Here is a 16,094-nt window from a genome sequence, read left to right as displayed (position 1 = left end):
GTCTGTAAATGAGTCTCCAAACGTGAACCTTTGTGCGTGTGTCTCTGCACTCTGCCGACGTGGGTCTCAAAGGTATTTTGGAATGAATCGGAATGTGTGCTTGCAATTTGATGGAAGCCAGCAGCGAGACAAAAAGACGGAGCATTTTTCTTGTCAAAGTTGAACAAGAAGCACAAAGAAGCGACAGAAGAAGGACAAAACGTAGCTTCTTCTCTTTCCTGCTCCGAGGTGAGTTTTCCGAAGCGATGACTTTGGCCGGCTGCCAGAGCGTCATTTTTCTTTTTGCAATATTTGCAGGCTGGCGGTCTCGTCTCGCCTCGCCTGGCCTCGTCTCGCCGGGGAAGGAAGGAAGGAAGGAAGGAAGGAAGGAAGGAAGAAAACCTTGATTGAAAGCAACTGCGAGGCCCTGCGGGAGACGCCAAGTTTCTCGTTGAAATCTCAAGACCAAGCGCTTTCTAAAGGAAAAGCAAAGTCTGAGCTCTCCTGCCGTCACGGGATCAGAACTTCCTGGGAGATTTGGACCTGAGCAATGACATGAAGAACAGGAACCCCGTCTCGGACGTTTGTACGGTCAGCGCATCGATCGGCGCGCCGCGACTCGGAAGCGCTTTCTCGCCGCTTCATTCGGGACATCACCTGCACACGACCCCGTGTCCGGGTTCCACGTGACACTCGGCGTCGTCTCCGCATCGTCCGGGCCGAAGCTCGCAGACGCTCCGGCACGGAAGGCCGTCCACGGACAGGAAGCCCGGCCGGCACTGGCACCGGGCCTCTCGGGACCTCGCCCCGGTCCACGGCTCCAGCACGCAGCGAGAATGGCCCCCGCAGCTCAGGAACTTGCAAGGGTCGGCCCGGTCCGCTACGGGGACCGGTCACGTGGCCAGGTTAGTGTCCCTCGTTCGGACTTGGGTTCAGATCGACAATGTCCCGAACGGCGCCGCCCAGCTCGGAGCGCTCACCTGGCTCGACGTCCACTGAGCCGCTGTCGATGTGGATGTGCAGGTGCGCCGCAGCCGTGGAGCAGAACTCGCGCAGGACGCACTGGACCGCCTCGGTGATGTTGTACGGCACCGACTTGGCCAACTTCATTCTGCTGTTGACTACCACGCTGCCTTTGCGGAAGTTGAGGATCTCCAAGTTGCGAAAGCCTGTCAGGTTGGCCTGCAAGTAGGGCAGCAGCTTTTTTTTTTTTTTTTTTTTTGCAGGGGCCAAGTCGGCAGCATTGGTGGGGCCGCACAAAGAACAAAGGGAATACACGCAAAAGTCATCAGTCAAATCGTGTCCTTTTACATGCGCGCAGACTCGCTGTCCTTTTCCTCACCACATTCAGGAAGGTGTTCTCCAAGGACCTGTACTCGGGCGACGTCTTGTTGAAGAGGTCCTCGGAGAAGTCAAAGTTGGTGACGCGCAGGCTGAAGAAGACCACCAGCTCGCGGCCGTTAGGAGCCGTCGTCACGGTGGCCGTGGTCAGGTATGCGACAGCGGGCACCGCCGTGGCGCTGTCAAAAAATGCGCTCCCTTCTTCCGCCAGGTCCTCGGTAGTGAGCGCTCTGCTCGTCTGCCCCGCAGATCCCTTCGTGTCCTCCTCCATGACGATGACCGTGCTTTGCTGGTGAGCTTCTGCCACCTCAAAGAGTCCAAAGTCCACAGTTGGCTCGCGAGGAGCGGAGGTGCTAGCGTAGGTCTCGACCCATTCCCCAGAGTTGGCGTCTGATGGCTCCTCAGAGAGCAAGTTGGCAGCGGTCGGATGTTGGCTTTCGTGCTCTTCTTCGCCGTCAGACGGGAGCGATATTTGAAGCCATTTGCTGGTGCCGGGCTCCGGGACGGCTTCTAAAATGTAAAGTGACGGAGGAGCGCTGGTTTCCTCGTCCCCATCCTTTGTTTCTGCCGGTGCTTCCGTCGCCCCTGATCGAAGCGCTTTTGTTGCATTGTCACTTTGTTCCGAGTACAAAATAGCTCCCATCTCGGCTTCCGGGGGATGGAGTCCCTCTGCGGTGGGTTGCCAAGCTCCCGCTGCTGTTTGCCAGTGTGCCCTTTCATTCCCTCCTGACTCTGGTTGCCACGGAGCCGCCGGAGGACGGTCCACCGCCGCCGGCCCCTCGGTAAGCGCCTCTTCTTCAATTGCTATTTGCTCCTCAAGCGTTGTGAAACCCTTCGGAGGCGCTTCCTCGGAAGCGACAGCGGCGGTGCTTTCCGCCGGTGCGGCGGGCAATGGGCCATCCCAGCTCTCCTTGGCCACGTTTTGCGCTTCTTCCGGAACAGTGGTGGCAACAAGACCCGATTCCAAAAGTCCCTCACCGGCTGAAGACGGGATCAGTGACACGTCGGCGGTCAGGTCCAGGTCAGCCGTCGTCAGAGGGCTCGCCGTGTAGTGCCGGACAAGTTCTCCAGTTTCAGTGTTCCGGAAAGTCTCCGTTTGATGAGAAATGATCAACTCTTCTTCTTCGCCGGACGGCTCTCGAGCGTCTGGCTCAAACCTCAGGTCCTCCCCCCCCTCATCATCATCCTCCTCCTCGGTGGGGTCCGGGAGCGTGACCAGAGCGTTGTCCTTCTCCCCGGCGGGGAGGGGCAAGACCAGACCGAGTTGTTCCACCTCCGGGTCAGCCAGGAAGACTTGGTTGCGGGAGTCGGGTTCCCTGACCTGAGAAGACGTGACAATCGTCAGTCATCAGTCGGCTCTCCCTCCCTCCCTCCCTCCCTTCCTTCCTTGCTTGACGTGTGCGAGTACCTCCGTGTCAGCTTCCTGGGTCGGTTGCGTAGAGACGCCCTCTGCCGCCATCAAACAAGCAAGCAAGCAATCACTCACAGTTGTCCACTTGACTCGATGGAGTGCGAGCCCACCGTACCTGGGTCAAAGATCAAGGATTCCAGATCGACCGGAAGGGACGCCTCCTCGTGCAAAGCTCTTTTCACCGCCTCCCTCAATTTGGAGTTTGCCGCATCGGACGATGCCTCGCCTGGCAAAGCCGTTTCAAAGAGCAGGGAATAGAGGACCGTGATTCCGCCAACACTGAAGAAGAAGAAGCACAAGAAGCACTTTGGCAGACAACACACTGTGTGTGGGGGGGACACTAGGAAAGTCCTTACCTATCAGCTCGCTGCGTCTCACTTGCGTTGGGAGCAAACAATGGCAAACGTATCAAAGGGATGTTTTAGCACCTGACCCAGTGGGCCGGGTCGGGTGGGGCCGGGCCTACCTGATTCGCAGCACAAGGATGCTTTTGAAGCCCGGAAGCTTGTCAAAAACATGCTGCATCTGTGGAAGAAACACAGCCATGTTGAGCATCGGCTCGGCTCACCTCTCCTCGGCTTGTGACAGGTGGCAGAGCATGAGTGACTGCCCTCCCTCCCTCCCTCCGTCAATCCCTGGCTGTGACATAATCGCCTTTGGAACGTAGTTGCGTAACTTCCTGCTGCGAACGGGCCCCATCCGCCCCGAGCGCAGCTTTCCCAACAAAGTGGCTAGCTGCGCCATTTGATGAGATTGCGTGGCGCCAACAGAGACGGGCCCAACATGGGCCAAATTGCAACATCTTGCACACATCTTCAGAATGTGTTACGGAGGTTCTGGAGAAGCCACCTGGTCCTGCAGGTGGTGAGCCAGGTCAATATACTGGGGAGAGTCCGGGTCATCCAGCAGTTCCCGGTATCCCGGATCCACCAGGTCGATGGCGAAATCCAGCCTCTGCTCCGCCGGACTCTCGGGGACGGCATTAGGAAGGTCCGAGTCCTTTAATGAGAGGGACGAGACGATTGGATCTGGCCTTTGGAAAGCTTTATTTGATTGTTTTTGTGGCTGCTGCCCAAATAAATGCAGGCCAAATCGTACCTCTTCTCCGTCCGCTGTGGTGGTCCTCTGAGAGTGCGGAGAGGACGTTGCCCCCTTGAGGAGGGCGCTGACGGTGGTCGCCACTTGAAGAGGAAAGAACACGGGTGGGTCAGCACGACGTCAACTGTTGGTAGTCAACTTTTATTTTCTTTATCCCCCCCTTCTACCTACCCGGCGTGTCGGAAGCCACGGGAGTCGGCAAACCCCTGGGAATAGAAATGACAAGTGGATCTCTGCGTGCTAGGCAAAAGTCAGTTGGGAAGAGAAAGGACGCTTGGCCGCCTACCGTGATTGTGGACGCTCGTTTCGGAGCCGCCGCATCCTCTGCACACAAATGCAACAAATAGGCTGGCTGGGTCTCCCAAAAGTGGGGAAGGTTTGCCACTTTTCTCCCGCACAGCTCACTCAATCAGCATTTTTTACCACAATCAACTTTGATTCCGCTTTTTTTTGTTCACCCTGTGGATCAGGTCCAGGTGCTCCTCAGAGTTGCCAAAGCTTCGGGCCATGTCGGCGATGCCGAGCGGCTCCCGCTGACAGGTGTGAAGCCATCGCTGGTACTCGGAGGTGGCGGGAATCCTGTCCAAGAAGATCCTGTACGCCTCCCACACGGCCTCCTGGCACACTAGCGCGCAAAAGAAAGAAGCTGCCATCACCCGGGAGCGAGCGAGAGACCGGGAGCGAGCGAGAGACCGGGAGCGAGCGAGAGACCGGGAGCGAGCGAGAGACCGGGAGCGAGCGAGAGACCGGAAGCGAGCGAGAGACCGGGAGCGAGCGAGAGACCGGGAGCGAGCGAGAGACCGGGAGCAAGCGAGAGACCGGGAGCGAGAGTCCGGGAGCGAGAGTCCGGGAGCGAGAGACCGGGAGCGAGAGACCGTGCCGACTGCCGCACCTCGCAGCTGGTAGTATGCCTGATGAGTGGCCAGCACCTCGGCCAAGCTCTCTTGAGAACAGATCCTCACGCCCGAGTGCAGGAAAAGCGACCTCTTGGACCGTCCTCCGGCGAGCTTCAGGTTTGTCGGCGGCCACGGCGAGACCGCCTCCTCCTTAGGGCTCAAGTCCGGCGGGGCGCCCCCGCCTGCATGGGAGAACAAGACGGAGGGAGGCCTACGATGGCGGGAGCTTCGCAGCAGCACCGTGGCGCATATCGCATCGCCGCTTGTCTTTGGGATTTACTTACACAATCCTAATGAGCTTCCCGAGTCGTCGCGTTCTCCGCAAATACAAAAGCAGCCGACTCACCTTGGACCGGCCAGGCGACAAACAGCAGCAGAGCCAAGGCCCCCAGCATTGTGGAAAAAAAGTGAAATAATCAGTCGGCACGAGGTGGACAGCCAGACGCTCGGCTGGGCTGGGCTAAGCTGGGCTGGACGGGCGTCCGCGGAAGCTTCCTGAGGAGTTGTGCCGGCGGGGGGGGGGGGAAAGTGGCGCCGGCTCCGCCCAAAGGAATTGAGGGACAGCCGTGAGGTCAAAAGAATAGACTCTGTTTTGGGAATAATCTGTTTATCTGCTGCTCAGACGTAATCCCGCTTCACCATCCTGTTAGTGGATTTCAGACACCTTGCGACGCTCTCACTCGACACCCCGCAAAATGGTCCCCGCGATCGCCACGGGGTCACCCTCCCCGCTGCGACACTACTGCTCTTCTCATTCCCCACAATTGCAGCAACTTACTTTAACGTGGGCAGAGAACAGCGAGACTTTCACTGCAACTTTTTAGACTCCCCCGAATCTTCCTGCGACATTCCGGCCTGCGTATGCAACGTGCGCAAATCAGCACCACGCAAAAGTCCCAAGTACAAGCCGTGGTTCTACTTGACCTTTTAGTCCCAAGTAGTAGTCCAAGCAGTAACCCGCGCAAACGTCATACGTTGTTTAGACAAGAGTTGTCGTTCAGTGTCGGGCTATTTTGGTACCCTGTGTGCGAATGTTGTACGTGCGCGTGTGTTTGCGCTGCGACAAAAATACAGACGCCAATAATCCCCTTCATTTTCTCTCTTTAAGCTGAAGACGAAGAGCAATGGGCGGGCCCGCGCCGTCTGGGCCGCACATTCAGTCCTGTTTGGACAACAACAAGGACAACACAAAGTAGGCGACAGCATAGGTACTTCCTCACACGCGCGCACTTCGATGAGAGTCTGTCAGAAGGCAATTTTCTGTCTGTCAAAAAGCTTTTTTTTTTCTTTCTATGGTGTCGCCCCCAAAACGTCTCTGAGGCAACACTCGTGTTGTGTGTATCCAGGGCATCGGCCCTGATTTTAGCCCGGTAATTTGAAATGCTCAGAGCCCTCCCTGGCGTGCGTGCGCGCGCTCGCCCGCCCGCCATCGATGGCCTCCTGCCGTGCAGGCCGGACTCAAATGCAAACCAATGAGCGCTGACTGCGTGTGTGTGTGTGTGTGTGTGTGTGTGTATATGTATAATATATTCATGTATTATTAATATCCCATCCTTAAATGGGTTTCATATCAAACTGTTAACTTATTCACGATATGAAATATGCATTCGATAGTGCCTATCTATTTTTTCCTTTTAAAGCACTGGTGTCAAACTCAAGGCCCGGGGGCCACATACGGTCCGCCACATCATTTGATGTGGCCCGTGAAGACAAATTGTGCATCAAATTCGTGTGTCATTTCTAGAATTGCAAATTGTCTTCACTTTTAATTATATCTTTTTTTAAAAATATTTGCCAGTTTGTTTGATAGCTTTTACTGTATATATTATGAGGTGCTCATACATTTATTTGGGTCGATAATGGCCCTCCGAAAGAAGCTATGACTACAATGCGGCCCGCGAAAAAAATGAGTTTGACACCCCTGCTTTCAAGTGATTGGTTGTCGGTAACGATTTGTCTCCGAGTTGTGTGTTCAATAAAGTATCAGGAAAACAAATGGTGGTCAGCGACGTGACGTCATTTACCTGCTTGATGGCGCCACCTGTTCAGTTGACTTGAAACGCTCGAGTTTGATTTTCACGGCACGACACGACACGTGACGTGGTTGTTTCAAGATGCAGTCCGGCACTTGAGCGAAGAGCACAACGAACACGACTACGACTTGTGTGTAATGTGAAGAAGAAAGAAGACAAATAAAATCAGCGCACGGATGTGAGCGACAGTTAGCGTCCATTAGCATCTTTAGCTGGTCGAATGGAGGGACACAGAAGACGCCTGGAAGGTCATTTCAACCATCCATTCATTTCCATTTCTTGTGACAAAATGACGAGGACTTCGCAAGCAAGCAACCTGACGCTATTTGGCCATCTCCAACCTTGTTACGTGTATGTGTGTGGAACTCCGTTGACATGGACCGCATCAGTGATGTGAAGATACCATTTGTGTTTGTTGGAGTCGTATGCGAGTTTCACGTTTTCGTACTTTTCTTCATCTCATTTTCAAAGCTGGCCAAGTACAGGAACGGACTATAGAGCGTAATGATTTTAATATTCATCATTCATTTGGTCAGTCCAGTCGGCATTGAATAGTTTGAACACGACGATATTACGTTTGCCATTTCAACTGAAAGTATTCGTATGCCTCCTTTCCATAATTTCGTGAACAAATCCAAACTGTAAGTCTTCCAAGTAGGTCTTGAAAAAGACCAATTTCTTTCAAATTGGACAGAAAAAGATTTCTTAAATATGTATAATACATGGTGTTTGGTTAACTGCAAATGTTGTTCTTTTTTCTTGGTGCCTGGCAAACTACACATTGTTATGTTGACTAGTGGTATTAATTGCTTGTAAATGTTGTGCGGGATAACTTCATGAATATGTATGAAAATAATCAATTGTTTTGTTTTTGGACCCCATCGATGGTCCGAATGCTGTGTGTGTGGATGTCAGAGTGCTTTTTGGCCAAAGTGGGCTTGGCAGTGGCAGTGGCGGTGGCGGTGATCAGGGGCAGGCCGCAGGGCGTCGACCTCCGCCGGCACATCCAGGCTTTGTCGGCGAGGCTGAGGGAGAGCGCGCGGACGCGGAGGAGTGAAGCGGAGGAGCCGGGGCGGCAGGCGCCTGGGCGGGGGGCCTCGCTGGTCGCCACGACAATAGCAAGCGCAGGTACTTGCTAGCGGGTACACGTCGTGTTCGTCGCCAGCCTCATGGAACACGTCTGTCAGGTCATGCTGTCAGCACGGAGAGCGAGGGCACCGCAGGCCACCGCACAGGCACGCCAAAACTCTCTCAGCTTCTTTGCTGCCGCCGCCGCCCGCTTCCTGAGGTAGAGGACCGAGCGGCCGCGCCACCCACCGACCTCTCCGCCTCAGCACTTGATGACAATGAGCGTGACCGTGTCGTGTCTCCTTCCAGCCGCTTGACCTTTGCGTGGCGGTGACGACGGGGGGGTGTCACACGGCAAAGTCCTTTCTGGTGGCTCGCATCCTGTCGGAGGTCAGCGTGCTGGCTGACAGACTGTGCCTCGCGATCCACGTAAGTACACACGCACATACAATAGAGGGAGGAAGTCGGTCTCCGCACCGGCGCTTTCCAAATTCTCGCGACACAAAAACAAAATTTCTCGCTAACCGGATGGTCATCTTTTTGTCCAGTATGTGGAAAATGTCCTCATCAGCTCAAGCTTTCAGAGATCTGGCGCAAAGGGACGCCTTTTTTTTTTTTTTTTTTTACGGACTAAAATAGAAAGATAAGGCTCGGCATTTTGCAAACCGCCAAGGGTCCCGCAAAGCTTGCCGGGTCACCCACGTCAGCACCCGTCCGAGTCTGAGCCGAGCTCCGTGCCAAGGTGGCTGCTGAGCAGAGCAAGCGGCTTGGGCTGGCAAGCGGCTTGGGCTGGCTACCGGCGGCGCGGCTTAACCCGCTGCGGGTGACTCCTAAATCTGTAATCGTCGCCTCTGTGGCGGCAAACAAGCTGCTGACAAGTGGGGTGTGGGTCGGGAGGCGGAGCCTCGCTAATTGCTAAGCTAAAGGCGACACGTGGGAAGCGGTGTCAACCAGGGGTCAGCAACCAGCTAAGAGCTGCCTGGTCTTTGGGACCAGCAAGGCCCAAATATATGACGTAGTCCAGTAGTAGTTGTCTCTAAAATCAAAGGTCTGGAAATAGCTATGGAATTTCTGCTCCCATTTGTTGGAGTAGATGACAATTTGATTGACTTGACGACGCAAGCGCCAGTCCCTCCAATTCTCCATAGGCGCTCCAATGCGTGCCGTGTTTGCAGGAGAACACCAGCGTGGACAAGATTCCCGTGGACAACTACGGCCAGGCGCTGCGCCTGCTGCGGATGGCGGAGGAGCTGCTGCTGGGCGAGCGGCGACCGGCGTCTTGGCCGCAGGTGAATGCCGAGCAGACGGCCAGCGTGCGCCACTTAGAACGGCAAACGCTTGCGCTTTGCCAGGAATTTCCGCTCTTTGCCGTCACCGTGTGGAGGGTCGCCGCGTTGTTCGTGGCCGCAAACCTTTCGTCTTCCGCTCCCGAGCATTTGTGACCATTGGAAAAAGCGCAACCACCTTGGTGGATGTCAGTCAGCATGACAGTAGAATCATTTGGATTTAGGATTAATATTCTGTCTAGTCAAAATCTGGCAAACTCCAAGTATAGCAGAGAAATAAAAAGCATTTGCCAACTCGTTCATCACATCAATTTGGAGGAAGTGTCCGTCCGTCCGTCCGTGCGTCCGTCGAGCTGGCCTGGCGCCCTCCCTTCCTTCCTTCCTTCCTTCCTTCCTTCCTTCCTTCCTTCCTTCCTTCCTTCCTTCCTTCCTTCCTTCCTTCCTTCCTTCCTTCCTTCCTTCCTTCCTTCCTTCCTTCCTTCCTTCCTTCCATTGAGCTGGCCTGGCGCCCCTCCTTGCTTACTCAGCGGCGCAGTTCAGGGAAGAGCTCCAGCACAGCCACGTCCAGCAGCACATAGGACATCTGAGCACAGCCAAAGAAGAGGACGTTGCCAGAGGACACGGCTCGGCCCTCGACCTGACTCGACTGGATTCTGACCTGCTTGTTGAGGAGCGGCTGCTGGAGGCCCTCAAAGAGGAGCCGGACCCCATCACGTTTGGCCTCCTCGCCGAGGCACCTCCCGAGGGCGTCTGACGCGAGCGACGTGGCACAAATGACAAAAGGGTTCCCTGTCGGTCGGCTGACTCGACTCACCGGGCAGATAGGCCGTCATCTCCTCAAAGGTCCTCCTGGCTCGCGCCGCCTTGGCCGGGCCGTCGCGCTTCTCCGCGCTTTCGGAGAAGATGGCGTCTACAGCAGGGGAATACGTGAAGCTTTGGGTTTGACCACATCGCTGCGAGTTACTACCATCGCTCGACTCTTGAGCGTCGCATGCGGAGCTGAAGCTTCTCAACGCGTCAGCTACATGTGGAGCCGCAGTTTCTCAACGCGGCTGTCTCCTCACCTCGTACTTGGGTGATGAGCAAGACCAGGCGGTGCTCTTGCAGGATGGCGTCCATCTTGCTACGCATCCGCTGCTCCGCGTAGGCCTCCAAGGTGTTCTTGAAGACCATCCTGCTCGCCGACAGCAAATGATCCAGCCAGCGCGGCATCCGGAACACCAATCGACCTGTATGCAAAAAGCTCGGCTCGGTTCGCCCGTTTGCCGGCTCTGGACCGGAGCGCGGCGGCGGGCAACTTACCCACGTGCAGTAGGTAGTCGTACACGCCGTCCACGCCGAGCTCCGCCAAACGACGGCGCTTGCGCTGGCCCGCCTTCCCCACCCGGGCTGTGGCAGGCTCCTTGCTGAAGATCTGGTTGTTGAGCTGCACACAAAGACGGAGGTTGATGACACGGCCATGGCCGCCCGCACCGCCCGTGACATGGCACTCGCGGTCCGACCCGCTTGTTGGCGTCAGCGCTCGGGCTGAGGACGATCAGTTCAGGCCGGCCGGGTTTGGCTTTTGGAGACTCGCAGGAGTTGAAGAAGGACTGGATGAACGGCTCCAGGTTCTGACCTTTCTGCAAAGACACGGCTGTCGTAGGTGCGGGCTGGGGGGGACGCTCGTCTTCCCCAATGACGCTCACTCACCTCCTTCATCAACTTCCCCGGGACGGACTTGAAAATCTTGCCTGTTGGGGATTTTTGGGCAAATGTTGCAGTCAGCTCAGCGGCGGCCGTTCCCGACGCGGACAAAGGTTAGCGGCGGATGTACCCAAGTTGACGTCGGGAAGTATCCTGTCCGTAAACTGAGAGCCCGTGCCGTGAGGAGACAGGAAGTCGGCCAGCAGCTGGCTGTTGCTGAGCTCCGGGCAGTGCAGCAGTTTCTGCACACGAGCACATAAATGTGCTTATGCAGCCGGGACGTGCACTACTATTACAGCTACGACTACTACTACCACCTGGAGGTAGTCCTCAAAGTCTTCCCTCTTGGAGGTGAGGAATTCGTGATTCTTGGGTCCCAGGATGCGTTTGGGGGGCAGCTGCGCGTCAGCAAAGGTGCCTGCACGCACGCCACCGTCAGCGCTTGAAACTAAGGCCCACACTAAACTGGCGGGCACGTATTACCGTGGAACTCTGTCAGCTTGGACTCCAGCACGTAAAACTCCAAGTATCTTCTGTAGATGGACCAACTCTCGGGATCGTGTCCGACTGCGAGAGGAGCCACGGTGAAGAAATGGGATGTCCAAGCATTACGGAGGACGCAATGGAAACTGCCTGTGCCTTTCTAAGCCCGCAATGCTCACCTTCCTTTCTGTCGTTGCGCTCCACGTCGATACAGAAGACGGGAATCTTCTCTCTCTTGGCTTCATCCTCGTCAAAGTCCACGTAGGGAATGGTGACGGTCCAGGCCGACAGCTTCCTCAGACCGCCCGCGGTGGCGGGGACGGCTGCGTCGTCGTCCTCCTCCTCCTCCTCCACCACCGCCGTGGCCTCCTCCACCTGCGTCGCACACGGTCACCCAAGGGAGGCCGCACCCCCCCAGCGCCAAGCTTGGGAGAAATGCTCATTACCGCATTGACGTCAGCCTCGGCGGTGGCGCTGGGCGGCAAGACGCCGCCCTCCGTGGCGGTGCTTCTGAACACGCCTTTGATTTTGCTGCCGATCCGGGCGATCCCAAAGGACTCGCCGCGCTTGGAGGCGTTCCTGGCCGCCGTGTAACCGTTGACTGATTAGTGACGAAAGAACCTGCGAGTTGGGGATTGTGAGACCGACCTGCTGACACGCGAGCTCCTGGCTGGCGACTCGGCTCCTTTCAGCAGGTGTCTGAAATACTGAGCGTGCACAATCAAGTTCCCGTCAGGATGCAGGGGGCCGCCGCCGCCGCCTTACCTCGTCGCTGTGGCAGAACATTGGCGTGAAGACGTTCTCCAGGAGCGACAAAACGTGCTCGTATGCTTCAAAGAGGCACCGCGTGGTCTGCAGCTTGACCACGGCGCCGTACGGACCGACGGCCACTGATGGCAGAGGACAAGATGGAAGGTCTCGCGCTGTGACCAATGACCACGGGGAGCCGTGCGGCTTATTTGGCAGCTGCTTCACCGTTCCTGATGTCGTCCACCGTGGCTCGGTCCAAGTTGATCTTGTCTACGCTCTCGTCCACGCAGTACGTCTGGTAGATGTGCACAACCTCGCCGTGCAGACGCCGCAGCTCCGAGTCGCACAGCTCCGGATTCAAGACCTTGGCGTTGAGCTCCTCTGGAGGCACACCACGTTGGTGATGTGCCGGGCGAGGTGAAGTGAGGTGAGCGAGCGAGCGCGCCAAACTCGCCCTTACCCACGGCCAGGCAGAACTGAAGGACGTGCACGGCGCCCTCCCGCTTTAGGAAGTTCATGAAGCGGAAGAGAAGATCCTGCTGCTCTCGGATCTGCTTGAGCTCCAACTTGAGAACCTGCTTGAGAACACAGGCACTCACTCAGTGTGGCATTCTGGCCCACAGTAGGAGCTCGTCTCAATGCTGACCGAGAGCTTGTTGCCGCCGCGGTCGGTGTATTTGCGCAGGAAAGGAACACGAGCGGACGGCGCTTCGCTGGCGGCTTCAGGCTGGAGACAAACAAACAGGCTTACAGTCCAGACCATCGACGGCTAAGACGCTAGCCGGACAGCAGACTGATCAAGCCTTCATTCCGGGCCTTCCTTGGGCGACTCACCGGTGAGTCGTCAACCAACTTGAGCACCATTAAGTTGACCGTGTCCTAGGAAAGGAATCAAAGAGGAGGTTAGCGTCGAGAGACAGACGCCGAGTGCGGACTCACCGGGTCGGCCGTGAAATCCATGGTGGGCAGCAGGACGGACCCTGACAAGACCTCCCGCAACAGTAGTGCCAGCGACCTGCGCTCGGGAAGGGACAAAGGTCTTCAGAAGACGCTCCACCCAGTCGGATATTTCAAGCTCGCTACCTGCACTCGACGGCTTTTGGCGGCATCAAGTAGGGGAAGAGCATCTCGCTGAGCTTCCTGAGGTAGAGCAGCTCATCCTGGCGGCTGCGCACGGCCACGTGGAGGTCAGCGCCGTACTCCTCCAGAGCTGCCTGCTGCAGCGTCAGACCTTGATGAACTGACAAGAGCCACCCTGATTCAGCTGCCGCCGCCGCCAGTTGACTTTCCTATCAAAGCTATGTATTCGAGCCAAATGCCACAAAAACAAACTTCCCTTTTTTTTTTTTTTCTTTTCTCCTTTCAGCGTTTTTCTTCAAACCTTAACCCACACACGTTGGCGGCCGTCAAAGCCCGGTCCTGACTCGTACGCCACTCCTATGTCAGCAAGGCCAGCGACGGCGTCTCACCTCGGGCGCGGGCTTTAGCCAGAACCTCCACGTGCTTGACGGCAGCTTTCATCACGTGGTCGCCGAAGACAGCCGGGAGGTCTACCTGCAGACAGCGTGCACGTTCAACACCGAGCCGGCCGCTCCTTGGCGGCCGACGGAAGCTGACGACGCCACCTTCCGAGCTCTGCGGACCAACACGGACGCTAGGAAGCGGAAGCTCAAACGAAGCTCGTCCACGCACGCCTCGTCATCCGTGATGTCCCTGCGGCCCATGACGGAGCATGACAGGTGCGTAGTCGGCGGAAGACAAAGAAGGCAGGCCAAGGGACTTACCGGTACCAAGGATACACAAAGTTCTCCAGAACCAGCTCAAACACCTTCCCCCCACAAAAGGAACAAAGTGTGATGATGAATGTGGAATTTGACAGCGAGCCAGCGCCTACCTCTGTGATGGCCGTGTCCACCTTGGAGTGAATCTCGAGGCCCACCCACGGCTGGTAGTTCTCCAGTAGCAACGTCGGGCTGGACGCCGCAAAGATAGTATAAAAATCAGCAGGTCGTGCGCGCAACTCTAAATTGGGATCTCAAAGTGGCAGAAACGACTGAAAAAGGACACCTCCCGGCTCTCAGAAGGGACGTTGACAGAACCGCGCTTACGTGCGTAAATGTGGTTCTGTGCGTCCCGGATGACCGTCGGGATGTCACATCACGCGTCATCCTCGCAACAGTGTGATTGTCAACTGGCCCACTAAAGTGAACATGTGCTGTCTGCTTGCCAGGTGCCGCAAACCTACCGATGCCGCTTGCATTTCACCTTCCCGCACACGGCACAGCTGCGACCCAAAGGAAACAGCTCCGGTTCCTGACACTGGCGCACGCGAGAGAGAGTCATCCTCAACATCATCATCATCATCATCCTCAACATCCTCCTCCTCCTCAACATCATCCTCCTCCTCAACATCATCCTCCTCAACATCATCATCCTCATGAGAATGCAGCTCACCTTGCGTGGCGCTTTGCTCGCGAACAAGACATTTGGGAGCCGTGACTCGGGTTCCAGAGCCCAATAGAAGGTAACCACACCCACTAAGAAAGACCACAATCCAATTAGGATGTGGAGGTACCTGCAAAATAGCATGGCGACAACTTAATTCAAAACAGTCAACCCTGGCATGTTTGTGTTAGCAAATTGAATTCAGCCTAAAACCAACTGTAACCCATAACTGGTGACTTAGAGAAAGGGAGGTTGGAAAGAAAAACAAGATGCGTGTACAAGACTGGTACTTGAACAAATAAATAAGCAAGCGTTAAACAAAGATTGTAATTTTAAAAACGTGTATTTATATTTCATATTTATTCATTCACAAATGTGATTTAAGGGTTAAAAACGGGACCTAACGTAAATACGGTTTTGACAAGCCGTCCAGACACACATTGGAAAAAAGAAAAGAAGATTCTTGCATTTGAGGAAGACGGGAACGTGATGTGACGTCACTCGAGAATGCCGCCCCAAGGGTTAGGGTTAGCAATGGAAAAAAGTTTGTAACAACGCGATTTGTACCGATGACGGTGAAGCAATGCCATTGTGTCTCTGTATGGAGTTATTTGGTGTCATGGAATGTTTTGAAGACAACTTATTTATTTGATGTGAACCAAGAGCGATTGCTGGAGGTCAAGAAGTGTTGAACAACAAATGGTTGACCGAAATCGTCCATCTTTGTTGTTTCCATTCGGTCGGAAGGGAACAACCCGAGTGGGATACATTTCCGACTTCCCAGCTTCCTCGAATGCAGCATTGACCCCCGAAGCACAAAAGGTGACGTCCGATGACGTAGGACGCTGACCTGTGGAACAGGATTGTGGCGGCCAACAAGGCGGCGAGCAGGCAGCTGGCGAGCGGAAACTGACGAGCCCAAGTGAGGAACGCGGTCAGTCGTAGAGCTCGCCATAAAGCCGACAAAACAGCCATCTTGTCGCCCCTTAACAAACAACGCACCTCAAGTACAAAGTTCCAAGCGAGCGCACCAATTCAAATAAGAGTGCGAACGAGCAGCAACTGTTGGTTGAAAACGACACAAACGGAAACGTCCTGCCGGCTACGACTAAAGACTCTTAAAAGCGATTAAAGGAGCGGCGTGTTTTGTCACCCCAAAAGCAAATCGAAGCATTCTTATCGTTAGCTCATCCTCGACCTGGGGAAAATGTTCCAAGTTAAGCGACGACTTTGACGGACAGACGGACGGACGGAATAGTTTCTGCCTCCTCTTGGGTTGCCAAGTCGAATCCAATCATGCTAATGAAACATGTTGCTTAAGGTCAGCACTCACCCCAGATTCAGCTAAAGTTGTTTTGTCAAATGTCAGTATTAATGACTCTTTTCCAATGTTTAACTTTTGCCTTCCATTTCCATGCAGGATATCGAGAGAACGGGCGGATTATACAAGTGCGGACATGGCAACCCGCACTCCACGTCGTCACTTCCCGTTGCTGTGACAAGTTCAACGACAAGGTAGGCCGGGACAGTTTTTTACTTTACATTATTATAAATAGTGGAAAATCTTGATTTGCAACAATGTGGTCTTTTCTGCTACTTTTTAAAAAGAAACCAAGAG

The 16,094-nt window shown here is 55.2% G+C and overlaps 3 protein-coding genes across 5 annotated transcripts; 1 reads left to right on the top strand and 2 right to left on the bottom strand.

The window, feature by feature from the left end:
• Positions 1-145: 145 nt before the first annotated feature.
• On the bottom strand, positions 146-6,086 carry LOC133146940 (interphotoreceptor matrix proteoglycan 1-like). Its single transcript, XM_061271052.1, has 15 exons — positions 5,072-6,086; positions 4,722-4,907; positions 4,288-4,454; positions 4,116-4,153; positions 4,001-4,035; positions 3,830-3,912; positions 3,581-3,730; positions 3,198-3,256; positions 3,088-3,108; positions 2,847-3,010; positions 2,729-2,769; positions 1,322-2,641; positions 960-1,179; positions 637-859; positions 146-522 (listed from the first exon to the last, which is right to left on the bottom strand). The coding sequence occupies exons 1-15, from the start codon at positions 5,118-5,120 to the stop codon at positions 498-500; spliced, it is 2,781 nt and encodes a 926-aa protein (XP_061127036.1). The 5' UTR covers positions 5,121-6,086; the 3' UTR covers positions 146-497.
• Positions 6,087-6,100: 14 nt separating this feature from the next.
• LOC133146951 (uncharacterized) lies at positions 6,101-15,669 on the top strand. Of its 3 annotated transcripts, XR_009711454.1 has the most exons (6): positions 7,595-7,886; positions 7,946-8,046; positions 8,136-8,255; positions 9,002-9,115; positions 13,398-13,770; positions 14,262-15,669. XR_009711454.1 is itself a non-coding variant. In XM_061271078.1 (5 exons), the coding sequence occupies exons 1-5, from the start codon at positions 6,979-6,981 to the stop codon at positions 9,266-9,268; spliced, it is 729 nt and encodes a 242-aa protein (XP_061127062.1). In that variant the 5' UTR covers positions 6,101-6,978; the 3' UTR covers positions 9,269-9,410. The 3 variants fall into 3 exon arrangements, 2 of the variants coding, with proteins under 2 accessions (XP_061127062.1, XP_061127061.1); XM_061271078.1 differs by lacking the exons at positions 13,398-13,770; positions 14,262-15,669 and adding an exon at positions 6,101-7,006 and having other exon boundaries at positions 7,674-7,886; positions 9,002-9,410; XM_061271077.1 differs by lacking the exons at positions 13,398-13,770; positions 14,262-15,669 and having other exon boundaries at positions 9,002-9,410.
• Positions 9,326-15,455, bottom strand: LOC133146941 (sorting nexin-14-like). Its single transcript, XM_061271053.1, has 27 exons — positions 15,327-15,455; positions 14,486-14,606; positions 14,277-14,350; positions 13,926-14,004; positions 13,816-13,859; positions 13,657-13,744; positions 13,501-13,585; positions 13,115-13,271; positions 12,971-13,046; positions 12,866-12,910; positions 12,678-12,758; positions 12,492-12,606; positions 12,257-12,412; positions 12,047-12,171; positions 11,930-11,988; positions 11,728-11,860; positions 11,461-11,656; positions 11,282-11,365; positions 11,116-11,216; positions 10,929-11,040; positions 10,805-10,845; positions 10,615-10,734; positions 10,415-10,538; positions 10,177-10,341; positions 9,927-10,022; positions 9,771-9,862; positions 9,326-9,695 (listed from the first exon to the last, which is right to left on the bottom strand). Exons 1-27 carry the CDS (start codon positions 15,449-15,451, stop codon positions 9,636-9,638), a joined length of 2,754 nt encoding a protein of 917 aa, XP_061127037.1. The 5' UTR covers positions 15,452-15,455; the 3' UTR covers positions 9,326-9,635.
• Positions 15,670-16,094: the final 425 nt, after the last annotated feature.

Source organism: Syngnathus typhle, linkage group LG22, assembly GCF_033458585.1.
Source record: "Syngnathus typhle isolate RoL2023-S1 ecotype Sweden linkage group LG22, RoL_Styp_1.0, whole genome shotgun sequence".
Classification (NCBI taxonomy): domain Eukaryota; kingdom Metazoa; phylum Chordata; class Actinopteri; order Syngnathiformes; family Syngnathidae; genus Syngnathus; species Syngnathus typhle.
Note: the sequence above shows the minus strand (reverse complement) of the source record. Positions and strands in the feature narration are given on the sequence as shown.

Bases quoted from the DNA above. Each gene is read 5' to 3' on its own strand.
- LOC133146940 (XM_061271052.1), bottom strand. From the start codon at position 5,120: ATGCTGGGGGCCTTGGCTCTGCTGCTGTTTGTCGCCTGGCCGGTCCAA. The intron at 4,036-4,115 runs GTAGGCGGCCAA...TTCTATTCCCAG, and splicing joins AACGAGCGTCCACAATCACG to GGGTTTGCCGACTCCCGTGG. The intron at 3,913-4,000 runs GTAGGTAGAAGG...TTCCTCTTCAAG, and splicing joins CGTGGCTTCCGACACGCCGG to TGGCGACCACCGTCAGCGCC.
- LOC133146951 (XM_061271077.1), top strand. From the start codon at position 7,595: ATGAATATGTATGAAAATAATCAATTGTTTTGTTTTTGGACCCCATCG. The intron at 7,887-7,945 runs GTACTTGCTAGC...CACGTCTGTCAG, and splicing joins CACGACAATAGCAAGCGCAG to GTCATGCTGTCAGCACGGAG. The intron at 8,256-9,001 runs GTAAGTACACAC...CCGTGTTTGCAG, and splicing joins GACTGTGCCTCGCGATCCAC to GAGAACACCAGCGTGGACAA.
- LOC133146941 (XM_061271053.1), bottom strand. From the start codon at position 15,451: ATGGCTGTTTTGTCGGCTTTATGGCGAGCTCTACGACTGACCGCGTTC. The intron at 13,860-13,925 runs GTAGGCGCTGGC...TGTGGGGGGAAG, and splicing joins TGGACACGGCCATCACAGAG to GTGTTTGAGCTGGTTCTGGA. The intron at 10,342-10,414 runs GTAAGTTGCCCG...TTTTGCATACAG, and splicing joins CGACTACCTACTGCACGTGG to GTCGATTGGTGTTCCGGATG.